The 25246-nt window shown below is 38.5% G+C and overlaps 1 protein-coding gene across 2 annotated transcripts in view; it reads right to left on the reverse strand.

Moving 5' to 3' along the window:
• UGGT1 (UDP-glucose glycoprotein glucosyltransferase 1) overlaps positions 1-25246 on the reverse strand; it is a 113528-nt gene that overhangs the window by 23365 nt on the left and 64917 nt on the right. The window contains exons 20-34 of one of the 2 annotated variants that reach the window (XM_025934966.2): positions 23239-23337; positions 22268-22291; positions 21683-21777; positions 20142-20348; positions 19026-19157; positions 18066-18196; positions 15023-15118; positions 11454-11556; positions 10007-10086; positions 8430-8619; positions 4532-4690; positions 4042-4127; positions 2203-2287; positions 1035-1123; positions 402-506 (exon numbers count right to left, since the gene is read on the reverse strand). In XM_025934966.2, the coding sequence (XP_025790751.1) occupies positions 402-506; positions 1035-1123; positions 2203-2287; positions 4042-4127; positions 4532-4690; positions 8430-8619; positions 10007-10086; positions 11454-11556; positions 15023-15118; positions 18066-18196; positions 19026-19157; positions 20142-20348; positions 21683-21777; positions 22268-22291; positions 23239-23337 (1681 nt within the window). The remainder of the gene's footprint in view (positions 1-401; positions 507-1034; positions 1124-2202; positions 2288-4041; positions 4128-4531; positions 4691-8429; positions 8620-10006; positions 10087-11453; positions 11557-15022; positions 15119-18065; positions 18197-19025; positions 19158-20141; positions 20349-21682; positions 21778-22267; positions 22292-23238; positions 23338-25246) is intronic. The other variant, XM_086718294.1, reaches the window with a different exon arrangement.

The raw sequence follows: 25246 nt of genomic DNA on the forward strand, positions 1-25246 counted from the left end.
TCTTTGAGAACTAAGATCACTCCTGGCGCTACACCCCTATGAATCTCTAGGCGACAGGTCCACAGCCCTGTTCCACTTCTACTCTCTGTGCTAACTTCCTAGTTTCTGGGTTAAGCAATGCTTGGTGGCCAATTAAACACCATTATTTATAATGTGTGCGCAGTGGTATTAAAGGTTTATAGCCTTGTAATATCCACACATATACATTTATGATACAGCTGGACTTTATGAGATTGGCAGATCAAAACAAATACAATTCTGTATTCACAGTCCTCAGAGTGCTTCACATATACAGAAGCATAATGGATAGAATGCCATGAAACATTTATTCTCTTACTCTCTAAATAAGAACACTGTGACAAACTCATTCATAATGTACTGAAATAATCAACATGACTAACCGAAGAAATCTTTCATAGAGATGGCCGGATGCCACGGAGAAAATATTAATTATGTCATCTTTATCCTGTTTCACTTCCTCAGTCTTCTGTCCTCCTGTAAAGCCCCTGTAACAATAAAGGTAAAAACAAGAACACTTGAACTGCTAGTATAGACACACAGCCCTTCAAGGGGAGAGCTACAGAGACCGTGTTTCCCATCCTATTCCTTCCCTAGAGGGTGATGCAAGGGGAGGTGGTGAAGCATCAATGGCGCCCTGGGAGGGCACAAGGGAGCCAAGCCACCACAGGATAACGAAAAGGATGCTGCCTGCAAGGCCCCACGTAGCTTCAGAAACAAACTGAACATAGGCTACTCCACAGAATGCAATCCACTCAATGGAAAGTAAACTAAGCTCTCTGAAGGACAGGCACCATGCAGTAAGAGTCAAGAAGTAACTACACCATGGGGGGACATTAACCTCCTTCGTTCATTGTGGGAAACACCCATCTACTCTAAGTGGAAGTGCAAGATTTGCTGCAGAGTACAGACTCTGAAAGGTCCACATGGGATTCTTACACTCAAAAGAAGGGAGGGATGGGGCTTATACTTTTCCTTAAAAATATTACTTTTTTTTTTTAATGGTGCCAATTTACCATTTGAAGGAGTCCCAAAATCCAGATTCATTTTCATTAGTTCCGTCACTCAGCAGGTCTTCGTTCACCATGTCTGCCTTCTTCTGAACCTGCAACCATACGTGAGGGGTACCATGAACAGTAGGGGACGAAGCCCCTACTTCCTACAGCCAAGTCTAGGCCCCATAACTCAATCTGGTGCCCATATTCTGGCAAAAGAAAGCTGTGCCACAGGCAGGCACGGCCCACCTACAGTCTGGACCAGTTCAACAGAATGATCTTTCACATACCACATTAACACCTCAGGTGATGAGACAGAAACCTCTTGTAATTCAGTAATAACTGTAGTCTGAAAAATGGTCAAAGAACCTCAAATTCAACTGTATAGGAAACAGAGTCTGAGCAAAACTAGCAGCATCATCCACCCAGCTGACAGCTGTTCCAGGGAGAGTGCAGCCCACAGGAGAGCTACCCGTCAGGACAGAGTCACTTCACGCCACAGCCTGTTTTCAGGATTCACCAGGATAAAGATGGGTTGAATCTTCTCACCAGCACAGGGAGCAGTTTTCTACTCTTCTGTGTGTGGTCTGCTTTAGATTTTACTGTGTGTAATGATTGTTTATTCTGTAATACCTTTTACTTGAATTTAAGGCACTAAGAACTTTAAAATTCTGAAACGTGAAAAGAAATGAAATAGGGCTACCAATTACCGTTGTTGAAATTTTCACTGTCATTCTTCCCAGTTTTCTGAGAACAGTCAGCAATAATGTGAATTGTGGCTATGTAAACACCAGAATATCTGAGACTTGTATCGCTCACTGAGATTACTCAAAAGGTGCAATCTCTCAATTGAAGAAAGCCACAAATGTATATTTACGAAAGACGCTTCACACATAAAGAAGCATTCTTATAAACCCTACAGTAAAATCCCAAAGGTGAATTAAAGCCTTAGACCAGTTTCTTTTCTTCCCCACCAGCTTTACTGAGAGACAACTGAAACACAATATTGTGTAAACTTCAGGCATACAATGTGATGATTTGATACGCATAGAAGCTGTAAAACAATGATCACAGTGATAGCATTATTATCAGTTAAATCCATCTACTTCTAGATGAGAGCTACTGAGTGCCAGAATACTGCTACTTTTACCCACTATAAAAGTCGCTGCCTTAGTATTTCCAAGCTCACCTTCACTTTAATAATTTTGCTCTTGAAGTTGTTGAGGACGACAACAACTTCATCAGCATCGGGAGGAGAATCTGTGCCATCATGGCTTCGAGAGAAAACAAAGGGAAAGAGTAAGGCAGATGTTATAAATCACAATTCTTGAAATGCAGTAAGGAGTCTGATATCAAAATGCCATATTTGTCCATCATCTTTATCATAAAGGAGTTTTCCAGAACAAATTATTTTCCCGCAAACTGTAGCAAGTCCCTTCAAACTACACAGAAGCACTTGTCAGAATTTCTATCCTTCAAACATTGAGCATTCCAATCCGTCACAGCCCAGACTTTCTTCTTGGGTCTCCCCTTTAAATTACCTTTCAGAGAGTGAGAGGCTCCCAGTGCTGGCGCACTTAACACCTGTATTTACTAAGTCTGAGCCATGCTCACCACCAGCAATAAAGGAGTGCCCAGGGACATGAGCCACTGAACCATCACTGGAAACACATCACTTCTACTCTTTCATGGACAGGTGACAAAGCATGGCTCTACTTCAGAGTTCTGTAAAGTTGTCTACTCTATCCTTCTGCCTGGAGGTACACAATCAGCCAAGTCTAGGCCCTGTAACTCCATCTGGGGCCCATACTCTGGAGGAAGAACTATAAAAAGCTATCTTCAGGCAGATCTGGGGCAGAAGAAGAAAATCTTTAAATTAAAAATAAAATATCCCCAGTCAATTGTAATGCCTAGAATTTCCAGGTACCAATTTTCAAGATGTTAAGTGCAGAAAGCCACGATAAAATATAAATTCACTGCATTCACTGTCATCCCACAGAGAGCAGAGTTCTCAGGAAAGGTAAGATTCTCATGGGGGAGCATGAAACGCTCCAGAGACTAGGAATATCCAAGAGGAAGGGAGGTCTAGACAGGAGGAAGAGAGGAGGTCTCCACACTCCAAGAGAAGGGGAAAGAATGGCTAGGGAAAGGGCACACAGAAGGCAGAAGGGACAAGGTTCAGAAGAACAAGTAAACTTATGACAAGATTAAATTCTGCAAAACCACATGTGGAGAAAACATTACTTAGAGGAATGGTATTTACAACGAATACGTTATTATAATAGCTTCAAGAATCCACACTGCTTTCACAAATGTCGGGTAAGATCTTCTAGAACTAAGATGACACAACAAGAGGGTGTTTTAAGTACAGTCTAATGGAAATCCCTCCCTAAAAAATTGACACAAAGTCTCTTCACAGAGCTTAAAACTAATTTAAATTGTATTTAGCAAAATTCAGATTACACTTTTTAAAAGGCTATATAATTTTTTTGAAACTAATAGCCATTTATAGCAAACCTAAAGGCAGAACCCTGGCTACTGAGGAAATGCTCTGGAAGTACTTCCTTACTACCACAGACCAGGAAAGCCAGTGCTGGCACCCAGATTTCACAGTCACACCTTACACATGCTGTGCATCTGCGACTCACCCAGCGTGGAGAAATACACTGTCTAGGTAAAAAAGTTTAACTGTTCGTCATTTCTTTTCTCTTTTTTCGAAAGGACTCAATTTCTCATCTACATATGGTTTTCATCGCAGTGACAGAATGATCTGATTCGGAGATACCGCTAGCACAAGGGAAAGACTAAAGAGTGAAACTTAACTATACTTATTACTGTTTATACCACTTATTAACTAATCATACCCTGCCAATTCTTCTATACTCAATTTCCCAGAAAAGCATTGTTTCATCACACATAAATCAAATTCTTATTCCCTGGCTAACTGCCAGTGTAGAACTCAATTGAAGCTGATTCTCTGCAAAATGTTCTGGAAAAACAAAAAAGCACCTCCATCACTTAATCTTACCTGTATATTCTATAAATATCTTCAGAACGACCCTTCCTTAATCTGAGAATCCAAGCTCCTGGGTTGGCCTTTAACTGAAAGTAGCCCTAGGGTAAGAAGAAAGACAAATTTTAGTTCTCATCAAAATGCTATTTCTGAGGAACAGTTACTTCCTTTTCTGAAGTATCAGTCACTTATATTTTATGTGTCATGTATGAAGAAGCTACAAAGCTCCAAAGCCAAGAAAAATGCTGTCAGCTCATAAGCTATGCATTCGCAGGGGCCAATTTGATTAGAGCAGAACATTCAGAATATGTTAGCATTTTTTTTAGGCTGACATATAATTCCAATGTATAAATTTAAGTAAACTTATGATTTTTATATTGACCAAACTGTCAATTATGAACTTTAATCCCATTTATGTTCAGAATGCAAACTGCTCCATCATAAATCATACTGCCCAAATTAGCATGACTCAATACCACCATGTGAGGTACTGATGATTATTTACCAGATTGGCCATAACAATGGTATCCACAATGACTGGGTTGGCCGAAGTTCCTAATGTAAACTGCAGTCCTCGTGGGGGCTGGCCTGTGGTAATGTCATAGCAGTGACCTTCTAGTAAGAGGTACTCCAGTTCATACTCAGCGGCCACTATACTATCCACCTGCAATAGCAGAATTAAATCACTTGAAAACTACTTGGCAATAAAAAGAAACAAACTATTGACACATGCAACAACATGGATTTCAAATGCACTGTGCAAAGTGAACAAAGCCAGACATAAAGGGCTGCATACTCTATGGTCATATTTCTAAGAAATTCATGGACAGGCAAAACTATAGTGGCAGGAAAGGGAGGGGACTGCCTGCAAAGGGGCACAAGAGAACTTTCTGGGGCGATGGAAATGCTCTGTATCTTGACTGTGCTGGTGGTCAACAACTGTTTACAATGTTCAAAACTCAGATGGGCTGGAAAGAGGAAAAAAAACACAATAAGGAGGTTTTTGTACAGATGAGAGGATAAGACTGCCATCTAGAAAGGTAGTATTGGAAAAAGCATGTTAAAAAAAAAAAAAAACCTGCCAAAAGAATGAACAGATCTAAAAGCTAAATAATAAAGGAAACAGAAAAGAATACTACCAGGACTAACTTCCATGAGAAAATGAAAAAATAATGAGAAACAGTGAGAAACCGCAGAGAAAAAATGTAAATTTATCTTGGCCTTTAGGATATAGCTGAAAAGACTGCTAGTTTTTTTTTTAATTTTTTAAAAAATATTTTTTTGAGAGGGAGAGAGAGAGAGCAAGCACAAGCAGGGGAGGGGCAGCGAGAGAGGGAGACACAGAATCCAAAGCAGGCTCCAGGCTCTGAGCTGTCAGCACAGAGCCCAATGCCAGGCTCGAACTCACAAACTGCAAGATCATGACCTGAGCCGAAGTTGGACACTTAACCAACTGAGCCACTCTGGTGCCCCAAAATATTGCTGTTCTAAATCCAAATATCCAAATGTATTTGAGGGCTCCATAATGGCATAAAATTCATGTTCCACACCAACTGCCTAAATTATTACTGATTCCTTGCAGAATATATAATATAATTGCAAGGTCTTGGGACAGCCTGGCTTTGGCTGATTTTTTTCATCCCAAGCTGGTTCAGACTTGGCTCTGTCATCCTATCTAATGCTAATAACACACTATTTGGAGCTTAATATTACTGCTACACTAAATTCTAAAAGTTTAATAAGGAAAGCTAAGGAGTACACCTCCACGAAAGCACCAAGTCCTAGGCTCTGTGTTTTTAGTGGATACAGAGAAACCAGAGAAAGTCTAGGAAAGAACAGCAAAAATTCTAAGGACATGGAAGAGAGCTACTCTGCATCTGTTCTGTGCCTACTTGCACTGCTCTTTAGTGCTTTTTGTGGCCATTTTATAATCTCCTCAGCAAAAGTTCATTCTTCAAGGGCAACAACTCCACTTCCTGTTTGTTATAAATACGGTAGACAAGTTTGAGGCAGGGAATAAGGCAAGTGAGTACACAACACTCACCCCTAACTTAGCACCTGAGGGATTCTTCTTCACTCTAATGATAAGAGGGCTGAGAATTTCTCTAATAACTACCTTCAAGTTCCTGTTCTCCCAATTCTGAAGAAGACAGAATGAGCAAACAGGCTTCAATTGTAGAATATATTTAGGGTAGACACAGAGACAGATGTCTTAGAAAGGAAGGAGGCCCTGAGATGCTGTAAGCTCCTTGTAAGTAAAGACCATATGTTTTGATTCCTTCGTTAATACACTCTGAACTAGGTACAGAGAGTGAGGGCTATGAAGAGACATCAGCAAACAACTCTTGTGAGCTCTCGGTCTTTGAAAATGGACTGGGGGAAAAGGACCACTTACTTTAAGTTATATGAAAATGAGTGAAAAAAAAGAACAGAAAAGCAGAAAAGTCACCAAAGCCAAAAGCTGGTTCTTCAAAAATATCAACAAACCGACAAACTTTTAGTGAGACTGACCACAAAAAAAGAGAGGAAGAGCCAACTCACTGTAAGAAAATGCTGTAACCAACTGTAAGCCAACAAGCTGTAACCTAGATAAAAGGGATAAATTCCTGAGACACAAAACTGACTTAAGGCAAGATAGAAAATCTAAACAAATCCACAAAAAGAGACTGAACTGGTAACTTAAATATTTCCCAATTAGGCAAGAAAATTTAAAAGACATCTTGTTTGGAAAGAAAAAAATAAAACTACCTCTATTTGCAGATGACATGATCTTTTATAGGCCTGTATAATAAGAACTACAAAACACTGTTAAAAGAAATTAAAGACCTAAATAAATGGAAAGACATCCCATGTTCATGGATCAGAAAACTTAATGTTAAGATGGTAATATTCTTCAAATTGATCTAGGAATTTAATGCACTCTCTATCAAAATCCCAACAGCCTTTTCTACAGATATTAACAAGCTGATTCCAAAATGCAAAGAACCCAAAACAGTCAAAACTATTTTGAAAATGAGGAATAAAATTGGAAAACTCACTTACCAATTTCAAAACTCACAACAAAGCTACAATAAGACAAGTGTGGCCTAAGAACAGACACACAAATCAAGGAAATAGACCTGAGAGTCCAGAATTGAATTCATATTTAGGGCTAACAGATATCTGGCTAAGGTACCAAGACTATTCAGTGGAGACAGAACAGTCTTTTCAACAAACGGTGCTGTGACAAATGGATATTCACACGCAAAGAATAAAGCTATAACCGTACTTCACATCATATACAAAAATGAACTCAAAATGAATAAAAGACCTCAATGTAAGAGTTTAAAACTTTGAAAGTCTTATAAGAAAACACAGGAGTAAATCTTTGTGACCTGGGGTTAAACGTTGGTTTCTTAGGTATACTACCAAAAGCACAAGCAACAAAAGAAAAGGTCATTTAGATTTCATTGAGATTAGAAATATCTGTGCTTCAGAGGACATTTTCCAGAAAGTGAGATAGCTAAGAAAATGAAAGAGATTATTTACCAACCATATATTTGATAAGGGACTTGTTTCCAGAATATACAAAGAACTCTTATGACTCCCTCCACAAAATGGTAAGCAAATTTTTTAAAATAGGCAAAGGATTTAAACAGACATTTCTCCCCAAAGATGATATACAAATAGCCAATATACACATGAAAAAATGTTCAACATCATGGGCAGGAATGGAAAATGGTGCAGTCACACTTGGAAAACAGTCTGGCAATCCCTCAAACAATTACACGTAGAATTACCATATGATCCACCAATTCTAAGAGAAATAAAAGCACATCTACAAAAACTTGGGACATGAATGTTCTCAGCGGCACTATTTATAATAGCCAAAAAGTGGAAACAACCCAACTGTCTATCAATGAATGGATAAATAGAACATGGTATGTCCATACAGTATTACCTGGCAATAAAAAAGAATTAAATACTAATACATGCCACAACATTGATGAATCCTGAAAATAATAATTTAAAGTGAAAGAAGCCAGTCACAAAAATGTACGATTCTCTTTAGATGAAAAGTCAGAACAGGCAAATCCATAGAGATAGAATGTAGATTAGTGGTGACCAGGGGTCAGGGGGCATGGGAAGTGACTGCTAATGGGTATGGAGTTTCTATCTAGTGGTGATGACTGCAAAATTTGTGAATATTCTAAAACTACTGAACTATATATACTTTAAAAGGGTAAATTTTATGATATGTGAAAAAATCTCAATGAAGCTGTTAAAAATACAATCACACATGAACACGGACATCTCACAGTCCTGCCTGACTGAGATCCAGTCTGTTCAGTCAGAAACTACCACCACTTCTTAAAAAAAGGTTGTACACATGATTATATACATAGAAGCAATGATATTCTTACCTCTTCTAAATAAATATTATCAAGATCATATGGTGTTCTGACAGACTCCACCATCCAACTCTCAGGTGTGTTCAAATTCAGGGTGAACAGAGGAGACTGTGGCATATCCAAAAATTTTGCTATTGGACCCTTAGCAAAGCTATTGTCTGGAGTGAAAGAAATCTCTGGTTCTAAGACATAACGGTAAAAGCTGAAATTGGAAAGAAAAAAAAATTGAGCCTTTTTAATATACCCACAGTCCTTAGGTTCCCAGGCATCCACACAAATCAAAACAAACTATATTTGGAAAGGTAGCCCCCCACACTGGGAAAAGTGTTTCCAAAACCATCTCTTGACCTAATTATGCCTCCTGTGGCTGTTGCAGATGCAAGATAAGGGCATGAGGGACAGAAATGAGAGGAAAGGTCATTCTTTCTGGGACTGCTAAGGGTGGCTGCTGTTAGAGGCACAAGATTTCCTAAGCACATGTTTCCCTTCAATGAGAAAAACACTTATTTTTCTCTTAAACACAAAGTCCTAAATGGTGACTGGGTTCTCAGGTGGGCCCTGGAAACACTATGCACAATAGTTTAAACATCTCTCCTGTTCAAGGACAACAGTGGAAGCTGAGAGCCATTGAGTGACTTTGAAACAATATCTGAATTCACTTAGAATCTAATTTATAAAACACAGCACATTTGCATATAAGGAATTTCCCACAGACCCAGAAGATGCTACCCTATTACTATTAACTGCTTTTTATATAATTTTTTTCATAAATCACCATTCCAAGGTTTAGACAACACACAGCTAAGCCTGCCCTCCTTCTCAAGACACATGCAAATGGACCTCACCAAGTTTCCTCTGACAAATATACTACAACTTGAAATAATTCTGCTCCACTTTTAAGATAAAAAAAGACAGGCAAGTTTCTTCTTGCACCACGGCACATTTTTTTAACTAGGTAAATTTAATAGCTACATTGATCCAAATGTTTAAAATTAAACAATGACATAATTCTGAGAGAGGGATGGAGGCAGGGAAGAAGGAAGGAAGGAAGGAAGGAAGGAAGGAAGGAAGGAAGGAAAGAAGGAAGGAAGGGAGGAAAGAGGAAGGCAGGCAGGCAGGTAAGGCAAGGCAAGGCAGGCAGGCAGGCAGGAAGAAAAGAAGGAAAGGCAGGAAGGAAGGAGGAAGGAAGGAAGGAAGGAAAGAAAGAAGGAAGGAAAGAAGGAAGGAAGGAAGGAAGGAAGGAAGGAAGGAAGGAAGGAAGGAAAGGCAGGCAGGCAGGCAGGCAGGCAGGAAGGAAGGAAGGAAGGAAGGAAGGAAGGAAAGGCAGGAAGGAAAGGCAGGAAGGAAAGAAGGAAAGGCAGGCAGGCACACACGGTAGCTTGGGTTAACGCCACCTAAATGCTTCCATGCCCACGCTAAGTTCTCAGAACTTCTGATTAAAGCAGAAATTTAGCAAACCTAAACATTCAGTAAATGATCTTTTCAAACATGAAGTCCAGCTATAAGCCCATTTGATCCTTAACACGCAATACCAGCTTTCAGATTTAGTACCACGTTTTCAACTGATTTCTTAAAGAGCTTTGTTTTACCTTTTTAAAGGCATGTCAGAAAGTTTTGACTGGCAGTTCATAAACACTCTTAGATTCATGTTGATCAGCTGGGTTAAAACCTAAAAGTGCAAACAAGAGACAAATCACATTTTCCTATAGTGAAACTAAGTGATATTTGAGACAAAATATTTACATTTTCTCTTCAGAAATTTATCACTCTGACACTGAGTTGAGAGAACACCTCTTAATATCTCAAGAAAGACAGAAAGAGAATAATAGTCTGCAATGGAGAAATTTCTGGAAATCACAACTCTGGGGCACAATCTAAATCACACATAGATTTCATTTGGCAAAAACATAGCAAGTGGGCTACTGCAAATTACTGTTCCCCATGTGTTGAGGCAACTGATGGATAATGGAGAGCTGTCTACAGAAGGAAAATTTTTAAATTTTTCTAATGTGTATTTATTTTTGAGAGAGAGAGACAGAGCATGAACAGGGAAGGGACACAGAGAGAGGGAGACACAGAATCTGAAGCAGGCTCCAGGCTCTGAGCTGTCAGTACAGAGCCCGATGCAGGGCTCGAACCCATGAACTGTGAGATCATGACCTGAACTGAAGTCAGGTGCTTAACCAACTGAGCCACCCAGGCACCCCTACACAAGGAAAATTTTAAAGGTTCATCAGTGCAGTTTACATACTACAGTGAGAAAAATGCATATATATACACACACCCACAAAAAGGTTAGCTGATTACACATCAATAAAACTTTACCTTAAAAAAGAAATACAACTCAAAAAAAAAATATTGAAGCAACTGTATTTTTGGCAGAGCTCCTAAATTTTCTTAAAACTGTAGTATCTTATACAAATGTACAAGACATGCTACAATTTTTAAATTGCTAGTTTTAAAAAAGGAAAATGATAAAGCAACATTCATTTATCTTTTTACCTCTTATTCCTTATAAATCAAAACATGGCATAAATAAAGTTAATTAAAAGACATCTTGTTCTGGGACGCCTGTGTGGCTCAGCTGGTTAAGCGTCCAACTTTGGCTCAGGTCATAATCTCACAGTTCGTGAGTTCAAGCCCCATGTCGGGCTCTGTGCTGACAGCTCAGAGCCTGGAGCCTGCTGTGAATTCTCTGTCTCCCTCTCTGTCTCTGCCCATTCCCTACTTGTGCTCTCTCTCTGTCTCAAAAATAAATAAACATTAAAGAAAAAAAAAAATCTTGCTATAAATAGGATTTTTTTTTTTTTTAGTACATGAGGAAACCAACCAAACTTGTACCAACATCCTAAGGTTAGAAGGATGTTTCCAGAGCCACTACCAATTTGTATGAAGACACTTGCTCTGCCATGATGCCCTGTGGCATTTTCCAATGCCCTGTGAAGATAACTACGGGAACAATAAGACTCTCAGAGAGTCACAGGACCTGTGACCACTTCAGATAGAGATGAGAACAGCCTCAGAAGCCATGCCTACCAAGAGCAACGGGGCAAGTCTCTGTGCTTCTCTGGTGACAGGGTCAATGACAGCCACGACGTCAAAGTACGTCTCCCCTTCTTTCGGCCTCATTTTAATTGCACTACAGAGATCAAAGACAAAACGTGAATCTCATGGAAAACAGGAAACAAAGTTAACTTTGTTTTTTTAAGGCCAACATAAGCTATCAGCCCTCTCAGCATTTCCAAAAACACTTTAGATCTAAAACAATAAGGCTACATGGTGGTTAATTCTGTTATTACATCTACCTCAAAGTTTGCAAAACCTGAAGATTCAAATTCACTCAAAATGAACCAAAAGATATGTGTTAATAGAGGAAAACCAGCTTGAAATTGTATTTAACCGAAAACTGCTAAAAGCTGATGTTTGTTTTTGACAATTACAAACATGCCAATTTTTTTTTCTTGACGAGAAGGGTGTGAGGAGAGAAGAAATAACGGATTTTTTAAATACAAAGAACATTACAGAAAACTTGTGAGAGAAAAAAGAAAGAAGCATAAAATCTTGCCACCCCAACCCAACCATTCTGTGGCATTTTTCTCTGTAGACCTTCTCAAATACCTGTATAAAGATAGTAGCAATTTTATAACAATTTCCTTCCTTCCCCCACCACCTTATCATGATTTTTCCATACTGTTACACATCAAATATCCTGAATAGGAAAAAATCTTCTATTTACCCTGTGAATCTGCCATGTTTACCCAAGCTATTTCTTATTGCTGGACATTTAGATGGCTTGCAGCCTGTAACTTCGTACATATACTTTTTTTCACACTGGAAATTTCATTGGAGTGAACAAAGTCCTGGACATGAGATTACTGAGTCACAGGACACAAATATTTTTCTGGATGGGGTGTCTGGGTGGCTCAGTCAGTTGAGCATCCGACTTTAGCTCAGGTCATGATCTCACGGTTAGTGGGTTCAAGCCCCGTATCAGGCTCTGTACTGACAGCTCAGAGCCTGGAGCCTGCTTCAGATTCTGTGTCTCCCTCTCTCTGCCCCTGCCTCACTGTATCTCTCTCAAAAATAAACATTAAAAAAAAAAAAAAGAATATTGCCAGTTTTCTCATTTAAAAATTAGCAAAATTCAGGGCACCTGGGTGGCTCAGTTGGTTAAGCGTCCAACTTCGGTTCAGGTCATGATCTCACAGTTCGTGAGTTCAAGCCCCAAGTCGGGCTCTTTGCTGACAGCTCAGAGCCTGGAGCCTGCTTTGGATTCTGTGTCTTCCGCTCTCTCTCTGCCCCTCCCCCACTCATGTTCTCTCTCAAAAATGAATAAACGTTAAAGAAAATAATAAAAAATTATTTTTCTGGATAATATGTACTGTTAATCACAAGTTCAGAAGAATTAAGCCAATTTACAAGGATATTAAGTTATACATATTTTGTCTTAATAAGTAAAAAACAGCAGCTGGTTAGATTGCAATTTGTACCCCCCCCCAAGATTTCCAGGGGAGAACCTGCATCTTCCCATCTGTGGTTTCCAGCTACACAGCCTCCCTATGAAGTCACATTGACTTAGATGACTTAAGAGGAGCAAGAACTTCTGATACATTTTGAAAAGGAATAAAGGTGAAAGAATTCCAAAACACATCCAATTTTCCAAAATCTTAACTGGTCAAATCAGTGCCTATCTTTGTGCTGAACAATGTTTTAATGTAGTTCCAGCGCTAACCACTACTATTCTGTGCAAGAATATTTACCCAATGGGAGGAAAACAAAAGTACAAAATAAAATGTTAACTAAAAAAACCGTGTAAGTATAGTTTAAATGGTGATGAAGGTTATTTCAAATCCTAACAGTTTTGGAAATAATCATTAGAACAGCTTTGTGCCTGTATCAAAGCAGATGATTTCAATTTTTGACAAAATTAACAATTTCAGCCACCAATAATTATTCTAAAATAACCGTTTTTTTTTGTTTTTTTTTTTTTAACTCTACTACAGCTGTTCTCAAAATGTGGCTCCAGACCAGCAGCACCAGCTTCAGAAATCATCTGGTTTCTAACAGATTCTCCATTCTAGCCTGGATCAAACAGTCCAGTCAGATTTGATCCCCACAAGGACTGGATATCAGAAAGCATGGGTCAACTAAACCAAAGTCCAATCTACCCCAGACTAATTAAATTAGAATGATAAAGGAGCAGGAAGCAGGCATCTGTATCTAAAACCTCTAAGGTTTTAGTGGTATATCTAGATATATCAAGATATATAACCTGCCTGGCTACATATATCAACTGTAGAGGTTCTTTCTAAAGACAAGTTAATCTGGGGCGCCTGGGTGGCACAGTCGGTTAAGCGTCCGACTTCAGCCAGGTCACGATCTCGCGGTCCGTGAGTTCGAGCCCCGCGTCAGGCTCTGGGCTAATGGCTCGGAGCCTGGAGCCTGTTTCCGATTCTGTGTCTCCCTCTCTCTCTGCCCCTCCCCCATTCATGCTCTGTCTCTCTCTGTCCCAAAAATAAATAAACGTTGAAAAAAAAAAAAAATTTTTAAAAAAAATAAAATAAAATAAAGACAAGTTAATCTTAAGTCTAATCATGAGAAAACAACCCAGACTATGGGACATTCCACAAAATAATTGGCCTGGACTGTTAGAAAAAAGGGTCATAAGAGACAAAAAAAAACAAAAAACAACAAAAAATAAAATAAAATAAAAACAAAAAGCAGGGAACAGTTCTGGATTTAAGGAGACTACAGAGACACACAGCAAAGGACTGCAATGTGTGATCTGGAGCAAATCAAAGAACAAAACCATTTTCAAAGGTCATTACAGGGGCCTTAGAGAAATGTGAATAGGACTGTGTGCTACTTACTATCACCGTATCAAGGCTAAATCTCTGAAATATGCTAATGGTAGAGATACCTCAAGTGTTCAGGAGACACATGCTGAGGAATTCAGACATGATGTGTAATGATGTCTGAAACGGACCTTCAAATGGTTCAGGAAAAATGTGAGTGCATGTATGCTTGTTCACAAACATACACATTGTATATACTATACATACATACACGACCCACAGGTAGATGACAGATAAATGTGGCACAATGTTAACAACCAGTGAACCCAGGTTGAAGATATTTGGGTGTTCACTGTAATAATCTTTCAACTATTCAGCAGCTTTGAAACTTTTCAAATAAAAAACTAAAAAAAAACAAAAGGCAAGAACTTCATAATACTAAACTTTTTATTTTATTGAAAACAAAACCATTTTCAGTAAAAGATGAACGATACAAGTGTTCTAACAACCTGCGTTTATTCTTATCAGAAAATTACAACTGATCTGTCATTAAATGCTTTCTGTTTTCTAAAAGGGTACTGTCTAAATAAATTTCAGATTTAGAAATAAATGTCAGTGTTTATGCAACCAAGATCCCTTTATGAATTCTGCATATGAAAATGCGTATATATGAAAAATACACAGTGGACAAATCTGCCATTCCAGTAAGAACTATGTACACACTTCACATGGAAAAATAAAGGAGATGAGATACAGGCAACCTTAAGAGTTTATTCAAGAATATGCATGAATTCAACATTAACTCTGTACCTATGTCTGTCTTCAAAAAACTGGTACTCGATTCTTGCATCTCCTTTTGGTTGAGCCGACAGGAGGGCATCCACCTTCATGACCAAGTCACTTGCCCTGAAAGACATGGTTGGTGAAGATTTAGCATCTCTTTCACCGAAGGTTTTTCCAATTATTGCTGAACATGATATAATCAGCCTAAGTAGTGAATACCAACAAGACGGTTTGAAGAATGTACGAACTTTTTACCAACAGGCATGCATGAGAAAAAGTACGATTTTGTAACTGAGTAGTTTCATAACCTTGAAAGAAGACACCAATTTGCCCATATGTGAAATGGGGATAGTAGTACCTACTTGGTATGGCTCTTGTAAACATTGCACCAGCTCAACAGAAAGCACCAAGCTCAGGGCCCATCCCGTAACAGACTGTCAGTTTGTGGTATTTACCTTCTCCCTCACCCGCTGCTAAATACCTCTAATAGTTTTTATGATTATTAGAGTAATAATTCACTGGAAAGAATTCAGAAAAAAAATGAGAAAACAGATATACATATAATGCCCTTATCAAGAGCACTGATGACATTTTGGTTCATAATTCTTCTGTATTTTTAAACATATATAAATACATATATAATCATAAGTGGGATTATATTATTTAGTAACCTGCTTCTTCATTTAACAATATATTGCAAACATATACTACAAACATATTTTTTTTAGTTAATAAACACAGGGTGCATCAATATTTTCACTAATATGTTTATGGATAGGTCATAATCACCAACTGGCTAGCGAACATCCAGGTTGCTTCCTATTTCACTATTACAATCAGCGCTGCAGTAAACAATGTAGAAAAGTATTTCTGCTTTCCCTGACCCTTCTAAAGTTGATTTCTAACTAAGGAAGATCTTGAACTAAATCAGGAGACTTATAAAAAAGGTCAAATCTGCTGAACCAAGCACTGAATTCTAAGAATTCTAAAAAAACACCTGTAACTATGTGAACTGGAATCAAGCCTATACATTTTCTCACTGAACCAAACAGCTATATCAAACTACCTGTCTGGTACTTCTCATTACTGACTCTGAATACATATAATCCAGGCCACTTGTTTCCTGTGATGTGTCAACACTGTCACAAAACACGCCAAGGGATGCTGGGTTGTATGGACTTGGCTGAGCAGGCAAACAACAAACTCCCTAAAAGTTCACAAAGCACCCTGATCAAACAGCCCAGAGCTGAGCTTCAGAAAGCTAAGGATGGCCTTGTGGCTGCAGGTCTGGGCCATGAGTGAAAGCTATGGCTGTCAAAGCGGGCCACTCCAAGGTGGCGCAGCTATGGCACTACTGAAAGCCCTAGGCAAGCAAGGTAATTCTGAGAGCCCGAATAGTTTTAGTTTATCTTTAGGTAGCCCTGGGACTACCTTATTTCCCTCAATCCACCTAGGAGAGACCCAGAGCCACTTCTCTTTAGTAAAAGGCAAGTCTCTGGTGCACAGTCTGGCAATCATGTAGTCCACAAAGACTTCACATAGAGAGGGAGTGGTCCAAGGACACACCACACCAAGCCTATGCCCGTGACATGATGGCTTCGAGACATGGGAACACCTCCTAGCCTGCATCAGAGAAGTGTTTCATAGGCCAGAACAAGGGGTATCACTGAAGAGCCACTGAGGTAGAAGGAAACCTCCTTATCTGTAGCCCCACTACTGACTGAGATGAAAAAAGATTCCTTCCCCTATCACACAAGGCTTGGCAAAGGGACTACTCTGGCAGCTATCGAGGTCAGTTCTTCACTAAGACATGTATCTTAAACCCTGTAGCATGAGGGTATGTGAAAGAGATGAAGAAAAAAACCAGAACTTTTAAATTGCGTACCCTCCAACTACTCATCAAAGAACACTACAAATGAGTGAAAATACAACTCACAGAATGGGACAAAATATTTGCATCTCATCTATCTATAAAAGATCAATAGCCCAAATATTTACATATTTCCACAGAACTCCTATAAGTCAATAATAAAAAAACACACAATTAAAAATGTGCAAAGTAGGGGCACTTGGCTGGCTCAGTGGGCATGAAAGTCTTGATCTCTGGGTTGTGAGCTGGAGCCCCACACTGGGTGGAGAGATTACTTAAAAAAAAAACAAGGTACACAGCACTGAATGGATATTTTTCCAAAGATATTCAGATGTCATCACTAATTGTTAGGGAAGTGCAAATCAAACCACAAAGAGATACCACTTCAGATCCATTAGAGTATTACCAAAAAAACCCAAAAAATAACAAGTATTGATGAGGATGTGGAGAAATTGGAACCCTTACACATTACTGATGGGAAAGTAAAATGGTACGTCCTCTGTGGGAAAACATGATGGTTCCTCAAAAAATTAAACATAAAATATATCCCTCCTACTACATTCATTTAATATTTAATACAAGAACCATGTGTATATGACCTATGGGCCCTCGTTATGGGTCCATAACGGACCTATGGGTCCACACCAGGGACGTGGACCAGTTAAATAATTCATTTTCTTCCCATTGAGAAATAACTCATTAAAATACATTAGCTAACAAGAACACTGAAAGAATTAAAATAAATATTAAAAACCACAATAACCAATTCATCACCTATGCAGGATACAAGAGAAACAACTCATTATTCTATGCTAATAAATAAAGGAAAAGAAGCATTTAGCCTACTTTCCTTTCCTGAACAAAATAAAACAAATGAGGGAAAGTACCTCTTTACAAAAGTATTCCAAGGTTAAAAACAAAAAACAAAAAACTAAAAAAAAACCCTCACCTCACCCCTCTACTTTCGCATATGTTTGAAATTTTCCACAACCAAGAAAAAACAAAACGAAGAGACCTACTTCAGTTCTTTAAATAAATTAACTTGTTTCAACAGAAGCAAAAGTAAACACCTGAACTGAAAAGCATTATTATATGTTCAAGCTGAAAATAAAACACCATGAAATAGAAAGCACAAGGAATGTTCAATTAACCCAGCCCCTATGGTATGCACTAATTAATTTCTTCCATGGCAAAACGTACACATCTTCTTCTACCCGAAGCTGTTGAATATGGGATTTGATTTTCTGTCCTGAAGTTTTTAAGATGATATTTTCTAGGAGGTGGAAATCATCTTGATTAAAGAGTTCACCGTCGTCCAGCGGCCCAATGATCTGTGAAGAGGAGCAGCATGGTCAGTGCTAGAATCAGCAAGCTGTAAAGAAGCCCTCTGTGGTCGTCTGGCTATCTTAGAAGCCTATCAGGGTAAAGACCCAAGACATGTATACATCTAATAAAATCAATGAAAAAGGCAAATATTAAACCCAAACCAATTCATCCAGTTATTTATCAATTCCTCAACCACACAGAGTGTACACTTGTATATGTCACAATATTTTTAGTCAGCAACTCTGAAGTAAAACAAAATAGGAATAAAGTTTTCATTAATTCTCACTGGATATAAATAATAAAACTAAATGCAGTGCGGTGAAGTTTTTAAGATGTTTTTAAGAGATGCAGTGTGGTGAGTGACAGACAGCAGAGATTTCACCCTCTGTGCTAAGAGTTTAAAGTTTGGTATGCCCCCCCTGGCCCCCCGAGTCTCATGTCTATGGCTGCAGATATGCATGAAAGAGTCTAAGCCTGCACCAATGAAGTTCACAGAGACTGCACAACTATGAAAACGGTCCCCACAGGGGATGAATACTTCACAGATCAAAACTTTATCAGCTTATTCTCTGAGAGACACCACACTCTCGTCACTATACACAGGACAGGACATAATAAACAGTGGGAAGGTTTTACACAAGAACACTTGTAACAAAAGCAAGCCTCCTCTGAAATCAGGGTGCAGAAATTATCATCAGCACTGCATAAGCCCCATTCCCCTCAGGAAAAGAGTGACTCTGTTTGAAAAGTTAGTTTACTAGCTTCAGGGAACACCGCCAACACTGTTCACTGATCTAATCTGAGGTCAAGCTTGTCTCAGAACAAAATCCTCACCCTTCCATTGCTGATCACTGCCCTCTGTCCCTTCTTCAGCTTCAGAACATCCCTGCAGTACATGGCATGAGACAAAATGAAATCCATTTTGGAAGACTCAAAGACCTCTTTAAAAAGACTGAAATCCATGCCCTAGGAAAGTAATTGTTATTAAGGAAAAGTAATTGTTATTAAGCAAGCCATAAAAATGAATAATCATAATGAATAAATCACAAAATACTCTTTTAATGGAAAGTCAGAACAAAATTTTAATAATTAACATTATGATGTTTCAATTCTTCACTCTTCCCATTTTCCCCCACCCTCCCACTTATCAAGTAATGCTTATTTTCTGTTCCTATTCTTTTATGTGATTGTTCAACTGGCAAATTATTCATCACACCTTTATTCTGCATTTTAAAATCTTGCTAATTTCAAGGGTCTTTTTTCTCACTGAAACATCAAGTACACCATCATTTTATAAGAATTTTAAAACTACAAAACAGTCCAGGGCCGCCTGGGTGGCTTAGTCAGTTGGGCGTCCGACTTCAGCTCCGGTCATGATCTCATAGTTCGTGAGTTAGAGCCCCACGTCGGGCTCTGTGCTGATAGCTCAGAGCCTGAAGCCTGCTTCAGATTCTGTGTCTCCCTCTCTCTCTGACACTCCCCGGCTCACACTTTGTCTGTCTCTCTCTCAAAAATAAACATTAAAAAAAAAATTTTTTTTTTTGAAAACTACAAAACAGTCCAAAAGGTAAGTAACTTACATGATGAATACATGTGGGCCTATATCAGAACACATCAAGAACACATAAACCCCTAACTTTTAAGAAACTTCAATCATTTTGCTATATAGACAAATCAAAATATTGCTCATCTTTTAAAAACTATATAAAATATAAACTTATATGAATCATATAAGATATGAAATTTTATTTAAAAATATTAAAAGTAGTGAACAGAATGTGGCAGAATTGTTATTTCTTGGAAAGATTCTTCCAAACTAAAAGAAATCCTCTGAAACTCAGTACTAAAATAAAAAATCCCAATCATGAACAAGATGCATCAGCCCACGGGAGTGAACTTCTGTGGAAAGTAACAGAAGAAGGCAGCCCTATGCAACACACAAAGACTTACCCCAACAGAGAACCCCCCGATGTCAGCTCCTGCAGCCAAGGCCTCTGCAGTCTCCTCCTTGGCCATTTTTGTGATGAAGTTCTTAGCAGAGTTGGACGTCTGTGTTTGGAGAGCTGCCCAGATGGCTCTGGAGATCTGAGTGTTCTTATAACTTATATCTTCACTAGGATTATTGATCATGCTTATTCTAACATTGTTACTGGATTTCTATTTACAAAAGGGGAAATAAGAGTTATATGGTAAGATGTTTTAAAATTAAAAAGTGGCATTAACATCAGTCATAGTCCAGTAAGTAGCAAATACAATCTCTCTTAAAAGTGTTCAGCAGTTCTCTTCTGCACACAGAATAAAATTAAAATGCTATAGCCAGGCTTTCAAACCCCTACATGAACTGGTCCCCAGCCTACCTTTCATTTCTTACCATCCCTGAAAATACAGCTCCATTACAGACCATCAGAGTCCTGTATTCCCCAAAACACTTTGTATTATTCTAACATACTCCATGCTTTATGTTGGCATGCAAATTCCAAGTCTATCCCATCTTTCCTTCCCTCAGACCAAACCAATCTTCAGGCTTCTGTTCAAACACTTCTTTGTTCACATGGCCTTTCCAGATTCCTAGTAAAAATTGATCTCTCCCTGATTAAAAAGACAATAATCCGTGTGGGAGAAGAGATCTGGGACCCATAAAACCTTGTGTCATGACCATAAGCAACAAAAGTTCATACTAATGTGTTATCTAAAGACAAATACAAAAATAGTCATAGCAGCTTCTTCAGAATAGCCCCTAACTAGAAAAAGATGACATTGTCCATGAAATAGATTAAACAAACAAACAAAACTTTGTGGTATAGACATACAATACAGCACAGCGAAAAAGAACTAACTACCACTATTGGTAATATCATGGATAAATCTCAAAATGCTGAGTAAAGAAAACAAACAAACATATATAAGATTCCATTTAAATAAAGTAAAAAATAATCAAGAAGAGGGAACAGGGAGCAGGGTGATGGCTTTCAGGAATTCAATAATTCTCTATTTCTTGACTGAGATGGTGGCCACCTGGGTGTTCCCTTTGAGACACTATGTATCTTATGATTTGTGCACTTCTTTTGATCCTATATTTTACTTCAGTTAAAATATATATTTTTTTTAATTTCAATTCTCAGGGCGCCTGGGTGGCTCAGTCGGTTAAGCATCTGACTTCAGCTCAGGTCATGATCTCACAGTCCGTGAGTTCGAGCCCCACAGTGGGCTCTGTGCTGAAAATGCAGAGCCCACTTCAGATCCTCTGTCTCCGTCTCTCTCTGCCCCTCCCCCACTCTCACTCTCTCTGAAAAATAAACATTAAAAGAAAAAAAAAAAGAATCTATTCCCTTAAATAAAGTCTGAACACTCCAGTCTCCTCTCTTTTCTCACCAGAAGACAGACCTTCGAAGAAACAATGCTCCTTTCCCTCAAGCACTAAGACAGCAGAACAGCTGCCTTCCGCACAGAACAGTAACATCAGTACACAGAGTGGAGGTGTAGACACTTGCCTGATGTTTAATAGCATCATACAGTAACTGTCTTCCAGAAGGGCTATCAAAATCTCCAACAATCCAAAAAGTTACAGGCCTAATGAAGGAATCATCTGTATAAAAAGAAAACAACATACTGAGTCGGAGGGAAAAAAGCACATTCCACGTTTCAGTATTGTTCTTAAGCCAAATAATTTCTGAAAACCATGCAAAAAATAAGAAAATGATGTTTAATATACAAAGCAGAAGTAGTGAAATTTCTCTACTAGAACGAAAGCAGGGTAACCTTCCAATTGGCTTAATTACAAGCTAGGAACATGCACTTATTAATTCTACTATGGTTTAGGCATCTGTTAGCATGTACAATGAAACATGTGGGTAACAGATCACAGTCTTGAATCATATGGATTTGTAACTTTCTGAAATAGAATTCTTTGCAAACATTTACACAAATTTTGTCTGCATTTGAAAAATTATCTACTGTTATCCACAGGTTCTAGAAAGGTCACAATAAAGTATCAATAAATTCTAAATCACAATGCTGCCTGAAACCACATAAGATAATTAAGAAAAGAAACAAAACATTCTAAAGTTTAAAGTTACCATAGATTTCCTTGGAGGACATTCCTAGACAGAGGTAAAGGAAAAAGAGTAGAAGAAAATGTCATTGCTATAACTGATGCCTACCGTAAAGTCAAAATTTTAAATAATGTCTAACATGATCAATCTTCTCTCTGCTCCGTAGTCCCCCTAATGGTACAGCACTGTTCCAGGGCCCCTCAGAACCAATTTTCTTGAACCAAATGGAGCAACTGTTTTTATTCACATAGATCTAGGAAGCCAGAAATTCTCTCTAGGAGAAGACTAAAGCATAGATAAAAATAGCTGCCTAGGGGCAATGATCTCACAGTTTATGAATTTTAGCACAGAGCCTGCTTGGGTTTCTCTCTCTCTCTCTCTCTCTCTCTCCACCCCCCCCCCCCCAGTCCTCCCCCACTTGCATAGGCATGGGCATACTCTCTCTCTCTCTCTCTCTCTCAAAATACATAAATAAGCATTTAAAAAAAAAGAGCTGCCTTAAATGACAGTCAGTGCTCTGAAGGAGTAATAAGTGGCTAGAGGGGGAAAACATCTGTCTGCCATTAAAATATCATTTCACATAACTTTAGCCTAACTAGCTGATTCCGTATTAAAATCAGTTTTAAAATATGCACAAGGATTCCTAGAACCAAGTTTATCCTATAAACCCTAAAAAAATTAAATCAGTGTTGTCACTGAAGAGGTAAGTCAAACTAATTTGCAATCCATTAACCCATGTTTACATCATAAATGTTTTCATTTTAAAATCACGAAAATAAGTTTCATTTGACCTTAATATCTAATATAAATTTATAAAAACATCTGAATTTTCAAAAACATACAAAAGAATTTTAAATAGGTATTTCCTAAATTCAAATCATTGTAAGAAATAATGAAAGAAATTATGGAATCTCCAATACACTTATAGATTCAATTACTTCTACAAATACTAAAAAAAAAAATGCTGAATCCAAGATAAGCCAGAAATGGATCACCTTTCTTTGTCAGATAGCTCATACTATTGGCTATAGCAGCAGTTTTGCCTTGGGAATCCAAGACCATAAATCTGGCATAGTCATCCACAAAAAAGTTATCTGAAAAAAAAATTGAAACAGATTTATAATTAACATGCCTAATTCAATCCAATGTTAATATTCAAATAATAAACTGATTTGACCATAATACAAGATTTATAAAAAACACATAAGTGAAATCTGTTGTTTCATGTTTACTGAACAAGTTCACAAGACACCTACCCATTAATCACATTTTAAGACACAAAGTTAATAAAAAATGGACACATCCCATATAACTTTCATGTATGTATATACATACATGCACCACTTTAACGGTTTATATTTATTCTATTCCACCCCATGACTCTACAACTAGAAACCAATCTCTTAATAAGATCCCCTAACTCCTTGTCTCCCTTCCATAGTCGACACACCTGAGTAAGCCCTTCCCCATACCACTGGGCGATGGAGGGCAAGAGGGAGAATGATGGGAGAGAAGATCTAAGACTCTGACTTTCATTTTTTACACGTCTAACAAAATAATACAATTTTAGTTTTAATACAAACAAAAGGTCATTTTCATTCTTTTTAGACAAGTCTCTTCTCCAACTAATGGCCTCTGGCCATGCTGTTATCAACCATTTTTCCTTGGGTTACTCTAGCTAAAATCCCAGTTTCATCGACTCATTCATTTGATCTGAACTACCCAGTAATTTCTTCCTACCTACAAAATGGTCTCTGTTCTGTATAATAAACCCTCTATGTCCAAGAATGTCCCCAATCTTCTGCATTACTGTGTTCCAACACAAATGCCACTCTTCTCTCACCATCCTCCAAGCACAGCTGGCTTATCCACCCCACCACCTATGTGTGTCCACCCATGCACCATCTGTCCTTTCACTCAACCAACTATGCCTGGGGCCTACTATCCTTCCAGTCAGGATTCGAGTAAAAGGAAAGTAATGCGAAGTAAGAGCTCATGACATCATGCAGGGGAGGGGAAAAGGCTCCAAAAGACTTAAAGCCTTGAAACTTAGTATCCTTCTAAGAAGGTCCCAGGACAACAAAGGCCAAGGGCAGGGTAGGTAATAACAGAGCTAGGACCACTGGGTCAGAAGGATGCCAGCTGCTCCTCCAAGGACAGCTCCAACATGTTCATGAGGCAAACTGCATTTTCGGCCCTGTGAACCAGCATCACTTCACAGCTGAGCGCTACAACATTTAGTGGAGAAAGGTACCCCAAAACACTGAACTGTTGTGCTCCTTATTCAGGAGTACTCCAAAAAGAGCTCTTTACAGTTTAATTTTAAATGATGGAAACAACAAAAACTTAGAACAAAGACTCATAATACTGCTTGATTTGCTCTATTCAAACTTGTGGTAAAAAGCTAAAGCCTAACTATGAAGAAACAGTTTATCTCACTCTCTAACCACTTCCTTTTTCAAACAGAAGCAGAGAGATGTCCCTCTTCCTCTAAAAGGAATTTGGTTTCAAGTTGATTAAAGACAGCTGCCATAAAGGAACAACCACACCTGGAGCTGTGTGCATCACACCCACCACAGCAGCAAAGGCCCTTGGCTTGGACTTCTCTGTTATGCTTATCTTTCTCACCCAGTGACATCCCCAGGGCGAGTGACAACAGCTCCACCTCATTTCCAGCTATTTGCTGAAGTGGCCTTCACAGTCACAAGGAAAGGCAGAAGGAAGACACTGTTCACACAACTACCTCTGGAAAGGTATTCTTGTGGAAACAACGCAAACATCCATCAACTGAGGATTAGGTAAGCCAAATGTGGACTGTCCATATAAGAAAACATCAGCCATAAAAAGGCATGAAGTACTGAGACATGCTGCAACATGGGTAAACCTAAATAACTTTATGCTGAGTGAAAGAAGCCAGTCACAAAAAACTTGAATTATATGGCATATCCAGTAGAAAACTCCCTTAGAAACAGACACTAGGTCAGCGGTTGTGAGGGGAAATGG

Source organism: Puma concolor, chromosome C1 (assembly GCF_028749965.1).
Source record: "Puma concolor isolate L17-30 chromosome C1, mPumCon1.1.hap2, whole genome shotgun sequence".
NCBI lineage: Eukaryota > Metazoa > Chordata > Mammalia > Carnivora > Felidae > Puma > Puma concolor.